The following is a 7,182-nucleotide window of genomic DNA, read 5'->3' on the forward strand; positions in this document are numbered from 1 at the left end:
GTCGTTTCATCTCAGCTCGCAGTCTGGAAATCAGCTTTGGGAGCTGATAATGTTTTATGGTTCCTTAGTTCACAAACGAATAATTAGAAGATAAACTCTGGCGTTAATTGAATCAAAAGCTTTGACTGGGTGCCAGCCGCGACGAGTAACCCAAACACTCGTGATTACTTTGTTTTACAGGAGAATACTTGAAATCTGCGTCAGTTCATGTTGCTGCCGAGGCATTGGGCCTCCTGCTGCTGTCCTGTGTAAATATGTTTGTTCTTGTGTTTAACTATATAAATTGATATTTGTACCTACATCCCAGGAAATGAATCTAATCTTATCTAATGTGCAGAGTCCACAGGTGCAGGACCCGGTCAGGGCCTTGCAGAGACAAGCTCCGAGCTTTGTCACTTCTACACACACACACACGGACCTGTCTCTGACTTTGAATTTGTAATCCCGCATTGAGCAACGTTGCCTCACTATCTTTGCTTTGCTTTGACAATGGCAGCAGATCGCACGGTTCGGTGGTCCGAGTCGGTCTGAAGAGCATTTTGAGATCACGCATGTTTTATTGAAATAGATAAATAACACACATCTGCTGGCTGTATGCATCATACAGAAAATAGGCTGCTTATCAGTGTTCATTACACCTTGGCCCTCTGCTGAGTCAGGAAACACTTTGATCCTGAAGTACCTGATAGTTTTCTCATATCAGGACAAGACATGGACCCTCCTGTATCTAAATACTCGTAAACGTACTTGTTTACCTGGTTACTAGAAGACATGCAAACTACACAATGTCTGTGCAATCCTGGACAGATTGCACAGGAATCACAGGAACACAGAGACACCATTCACACATTCACCTACACCTAGAGACGATTTTAAAGTTAACGATTAACCCACCCATGTTGCAAAAAATCCTCAAAAATTAACCAAGCAGTATACTTTAACCAAGTAATTTATGTCTATTTTTATGATAAAGTGAGCATAAGAAAAAGACAAAAAGCTGAATAGAATAAAATAAGTAAAATGTGTCATGTGTTTGTAACTAACCGCAATTAAACCAGATGTTAGTTTAATTGAATCAGAATTAAATAGTTTTTTTTCTCTAGGTCAGCTTAAATATGGCCTCTTATGAAGAAAGTTAATGACTTATGTCAGTTTAATGGGAATTTTTCTTTCAGCATATCCGGCTTGTTTTATAGTGTTGAGCTTCGCTCAGATGCTGATGACTGCAGGCCTCACAGGCACCTTGAATAAACCACAAAAAATCTGATGAATAAGGAGGCTGGTGTGCATTATTTAGCTATAAGCTTCTGCACTTAAAAATATGTTTATGATGTTTATTATTATATTAATGACATTTATCATTCCTGTCTGTTTGATCAACTAGGATTTCTGTCATAGTYTTGTGGCATTTTGCGTGTTTAAAATTTGCTGTTTGAATTTGTGACATCGGGAGCGCGCACTGTCACTCKGTGCGCGCCCGTCCTCTTCCGCGTGCGTCCACCCCGCCGTGCCCCGTGCCCCCGCCGCTCGGCTTCCTTTTAAAGCAAACTATCGCAGCATGCTATTTCCCACTCGGCCAGAGGACGAGACACGGTGAGGACCTGCTGTGTCTCATTCTACCTCCCTCTCCTGTTGTCACCCCCCACTGTGTTTGTCCTTTTAGTTTGTTTTAATTAGTTTGTTTACACGGTTAGTTTGTTTTAAGTCATGTATCGGTATTTCGGGGAGCTGCTGAGCCGCTCAGCGGGTAGTGTCTTGGCCTCGGGCTGCGTGGACTCCGCTCTCCCGGCGTCCTCCTCCCTGATGCGGGTCCGTCGCTATGCCGACGCGGCGGACCAACCCGACGACCCCAACTTCTTCAGGATGGTCGAGGGTTTCTTCGACCGCGGTGCCGCCATCGTGGAGGACAAGCTCGTGGAGGACCTGAAGACCAGGGAGACCCCCGAACAGAAGCGGCACCGTGTGCGGGGGATCCTGCGCATCATCAAGCCCTGTAATCACGTCCTGAGCGTGTCTTTCCCGATCAAGAGGGATAACGGAGAGTGGGAGGTGATAGAGGGGTACCGGGCCCAGCACAGCCAACACAGAACACCATGTAAAGGGGGTAAGAACTGACCCAGTCCTGCTCTTTTGGCCCTATTTGACAGCTAGCATTAGCCTGCTATGTTAGCATTAGCTAGCAGCGTAGTTAGCTGCTGTCAGTGCACGCTCAAATACTTMACTTTTACACAACTACACCTCTTTTTTTTGCTTCATTGCTAACCTAACAGTAAATTATTTATTTATATATTATTATCTGGATAGTTTATSTGTTATTTGTTGTGTGTGTCAATATTTACCGTGACCTTCCTGTTTACCGGTAGCTGTTTGCATAGCTCGCAACTAACTTTTCAAACTCCAGCAAACTCTCATTTATAGTGTTTTATTGCAAGCTCTAGCAGTTAATTGAAACTTATCATAATCAGAATATAGATTAGCTTTTTTTAAATTGTTTAACTTAAACCTTGATGATTGTATCAGTTTAATGTCTTGGCAGCTTCAGTCTAACATTGTTTTAAGTTGACCCAGGTGTGTTTCAGACCTGAAGGKATCAGGTGTCATGTTGTTTATACATTTGCATCTCCACATGTGCTGCTTACAACATGTGAATGACCTTAAAGTTCTGTTTATTCAAACATTGCAAGTAGGGTTGGGCAATACTGRCAAAAAATAAATAATCGCGATTAATTGTGGTAAATTTAGCCGATAACGATTAATGTGACGATTATTCCCCTGGAGTCCCTGGATGCCTCATATCCTAGTCACATGACTAATTTAAATCTCTTTAGTGGGAAAGATTTGCTCTCCATAAAAATCTTGTCCCAAATTTTGCCAAAATGCAGACTTCAAGCTAAACATCAATTTTTAWATTATGTCGACAGACCAAGTAAAACCTGAGTTATGATTAATACATTACAGAACTTTAATATAAAATGTTTTTCTTATTTGAAGCAGAGAGGAGCATTGAGTGGACTGACCGAGGAAATCTCCAGTCAGTCTGCCTGGTGGCATTAATTATTAATTATTATTATTATTATTAACCGTCAAGTGCCAAAAAATAATTGATTAAACTTTTTCTGATGATTAAATTGCACACGATGCGATTTTGCCCAACCCTAATTGCAAGCAAGAGTTGAAAGCATTTCACTCATCTACAGTCCTGCCAAATTTCATGTTGATTGGTGCAGCCGTTTTTTTTTTTTTTTTTTTTTTTTTTTTACGGTTTAAAATGTAGGGTTTAAAGCAGCTAGGGCTGAGTAAATTGTGGAAAAATAGGAAGTGATGTCTAGAATGAGGGGAGGCTTGAGTGGGGAGGGGGGTGTATGCTTTTATAGGCACTCCTATTTGCCAGCAGCACAGCAGAAGGGGCGGGTGTCATGGAGAACAGCCAGTTCTCAGAGGAAGAGACACACCTTTTTAGTTGGCCATTCAGTGGAAATGTTTCAGTTGCTGAGCAAACAGCAGACTGGCATAAMCGTGAAACTCCTGTTCCACTCAGTTATTGTAGATCTACTATTTAAAGGAAAGCACATCGTACACTAGCAGTTTGGTTTATAGAGTAAGTCTTAAACCGATCAATAAGTTGACATGCATATAAAATATAAATTGCAATTAATGCCAGAGGAGCTTCTACTTATGTAAATGTAGAACACTGATTTTAAGTTTAAGGGAATCATATTAAAGATAAGCAAACTAAAATGAGTCTATTGTCTCTGTCCAGTATTTAAAAACCTGCAATGAGTGGCAGATCTCTTTAGTCTAAACACATTATGTACTTTCCTCTTGCTTGATCTATATCCAAGGTAAACTAGCAGATAACGTTTACAAATTATTAGGCCTTAAATTCACCAGCAAAACCCTCCCTAAACAAAACGGCAATCACTAGAACTGATCCTTCAAGTAACAAAAGGTGCGTTGGGTCTCAAATCGGCCCGGATGGGAAACAAAAATTGGGCAGTTTTTTTTTTCTTTTTACAGTTTTAAAAGAACCAAAGATTTATGGTCTCTACCAAATAATAAAGTCATGAAATAGTAGGAATTTAATGCCATATAGGTGATAATAAGGCTAGTGTGTAAGTTGTTATCTTTCGGGTGGTTTAATCATTGATTGTAGACCCTTGGTTCAGATCAAACTGCAAAGTGCAGAGGGTGTTTTTGTACTTGTGTGTGTGTGTGTGTGTGTGTGTGTGTGTGTGTGTGTGTGTGTGTGTGTGTGTGTGTGTGTGTGTGTGTGTGTGTGTGTGTACGCACTCAACTCATCCACCCCTCTTAACGCCTAAATAGACTGACAGCTGTCAAGCTGGACAGAGCTGCTTTCTGCTGGACATGTAAAAGCTGTGAAAGGTGGTTTTGTGTKCATGATTCAGCTTTTGTTTGAGCCGATGAAGTGGTCAAGTTTCTTCTGCTTTCTGTAGAAAAGTGGAATAGACTAAATTATTTTGTCAATGTCACAAAAAGCACCAGTTCTGTAGATTATCAAAAATTAAAAATCTAAATACGTTTAAACCAGAATAGGCATTTGAAAAGTATGTTTGACACCATGTCTGCTTTGAAATCTGTACCATTTACAAAAAAAAAAAACTGCTCTGAAAAGAATTAAAACTTGAATCGATTTGTCTGTATAACAATATTCATGTCATCTATGGGTTGCCATACAAATTTATCACGATTAATTGTGGCATCATCATGTAACATTTACTAGCTTTGATGGAGACATTTAGCACCCTTATCTGASAAACTTAGCCACCACTTGGTGTAAATCTTTTTTTTTAACAATTTCAACACAATTTTATAGTTCAAGAGAACAAAAAACGGCAACTACCATCAAAACAGCTGCTCGTACTAAAAATAAAATGCCAAACGATAAAAAGGCCTAAAAGCTATTATACACACTTGAAAAATTAATGCTTATTCAAATTTTAAAATGTATTTTTTTAAGGTACTCTGGATTTACTTGCCTTGAACAACGGTTTAAACGGTCTTAACGTGTCGAGCATTCAGAACTTGCTGTAGAAAGAAACTTGCTCTGACCGCAGAATACTAATTTCTGTCGTGAGAAGCTGTTTTCCTCCAGCGCTTTCCCCCTCTAATTCAGAAGAATGTGTTTACAGATCTGTTTTGGATTCTGTTGCCGTGGTTGGGTGAGTAAATGGGAGTTTGATTGGGGGGTGTGGAGGAGGGGGATGGTGAGGCAGCCAGGCCTCACCATCCCCTCATTTAATTTGATCAGTGAGCTCTAAATTGTTCTCTGTTCTGAGTTTGCTCAGCTGATCTGTGGATGAATAGAGAAGAGGGAGAGCCTCTGATCTGAAAGCTGGTGCTTTTGTTTTCGATGTTTGGTTATTTTTCCCCCCTCCATATGTCTGAGGTTATTTAATATTGCGGTAATGATGGACGAGGGGAAACTGGCTCAGGCTGCAATTCCATAAAATTGTTGTAAATAACTCCAATATGCCATTTCCTGGATCTTTTGCTCTCTCTCTCTCTCTGTGCTGGTTGCCTTTGAATTTCACAGTAAACTCTATCTCTAAGTGTGCTATTTTTGTAATTGCTGTTAAATTACACGCACACAGGCATTCTGCCAAAAAGATGGAGCAGTTTGACACATGCAGTCTGGTTTAATGCTCTCACAGTGGTGCATATGTTACTGTAGCAACAGTGGTAAACGACAGGAAGGTAAGCCTGCAGCGTGAGAGGTTAGTGTCAGAACAGAGTGCTGTGATTGGTTCACGCAGTCCCCACCCGCTCAGCACATAAGTTACGAGTCAGGCGCACAGTTTGTACTGGAGGCAGTTTCAGAACAACATGATTATCATCTGCTGCCTGTGTTCGTGTCCTACCCAAATATCTCAAGAACCRCTGGGCAGATGTTAATGAGACGTGCAGAAAGCTGCACATCTCCAACGGATTGCCCTTTTTGAAATCAAGTAATCAACCAAATCAAATGGTTGTCATAGTAAGCTGATCTAAAATGGCACAAAATGTGCTTTTCCTCTGTTAGGTATAAATTTGTCATATGGGACTTGTTCCCAACACTTTGAGTGCAATAACTTGTGAAATTTTGATAAGGACTATTTGGAGTCAACCCGGTTCGAAAACAACTCATGAACAACTGGGCAGATTTCAATTAAACTTTCACAAAATAATTAGTGTGGCTTTACAACAAATGAAATAGTAATAGATAGGGTTGGGCAATATTGGCAAAAAAATGAATCACATTTAATTTTGGTATTTAGCCAATAACGATTAATTTGACGATTAATCCCCTGGAGTCCCTGGACACCCTTATTTCATAGTCACATGACCAATTGGTGGGAAAGATTTGCTCTTTGTAAAAAATTGTTCCAAATTTTGTGAAAATTACAGATTTCAGGCTATACACACAGTTGTGTTGATAGACAAATAAAATACAGAACTTTATTTTTAATGTTCGTCATATTTGAAGCAGAGAGGAGCACTGAGCGGACTGACCGGAGTAATCCCTAGTCAGTCTGCCTGGTGGCATTAATCGTATTAATCATCAAGTGCCAAAAAGTAGTCAATTAATGTTTTTCTGATGATTAATTGCACACGATACGATTATGCCCAACCCTAGTAATAGATTGAATAAACCTTTATTGTCATTGTACAGAGCACAATGAACAGTTCAGAACACCCATTCAGATGACCACAATCTACAGATTCTTTCTTTAAAGTTTGTTTTAGATTTATTAATTTGTTTTTGTTTTTTCGTGGCAACTGTTTAGTTATTGACTTCCTGTTGATGTGTTTCCCTCAGGTATCCGTTACAGCACAGAAGTGTCTGTAGATGAAGTGAAAGCCTTGGCCTCTCTGATGACCTACAAGTGTGCTGTTGTTGGTGAGTATTTCTATCTTTGCTTTGCACTGATTCTCATCAGATCTCTTGACGTGTTGGCTTTTTTAGTTCTCCACCAAAATGTTAGATCACCTAGTGATGCTTGGCAGCTAAGCATGTTTTCTTCTGCTTCATTTCTCTTGGTTACACAGTAAGAAATATTCAACTGTTACTTCTATTTACGCTGTCGTTACTTCTATTTACGCTGTCGTTACTTCTATTTACGCTGTCGTTACTTCTATTTACGCTGTCGTTACTTCTATTTACGCTGTCGTTACTTCTATTTA

The 7,182-nt window shown here is 39.9% G+C and overlaps 1 protein-coding gene across 1 annotated transcript in view; it reads left to right on the plus strand.

Annotated features, from left to right (window-relative positions):
- The first annotated feature begins 1,555 nt into the window (after positions 1-1,555).
- Positions 1,556-7,182, plus strand: part of glud1b (glutamate dehydrogenase 1b) — a 16,646-nt gene continuing 11,019 nt past the window's right edge. The window contains exons 1-2 of the mRNA XM_014007080.1: positions 1,556-2,104; positions 6,818-6,948. Of these exons, the coding sequence (XP_013862534.1) occupies positions 1,708-2,104; positions 6,818-6,948 (528 nt within the window). The 5' untranslated portion in view covers positions 1,556-1,707. The remainder of the gene's footprint in view (positions 2,105-6,817; positions 6,949-7,182) is intronic.

Source organism: Austrofundulus limnaeus, unplaced genomic scaffold, assembly GCF_001266775.1.
Source record: "Austrofundulus limnaeus strain Quisiro unplaced genomic scaffold, Austrofundulus_limnaeus-1.0 Scaffold39, whole genome shotgun sequence".
Lineage (NCBI taxonomy): Eukaryota > Metazoa > Chordata > Actinopteri > Cyprinodontiformes > Rivulidae > Austrofundulus > Austrofundulus limnaeus.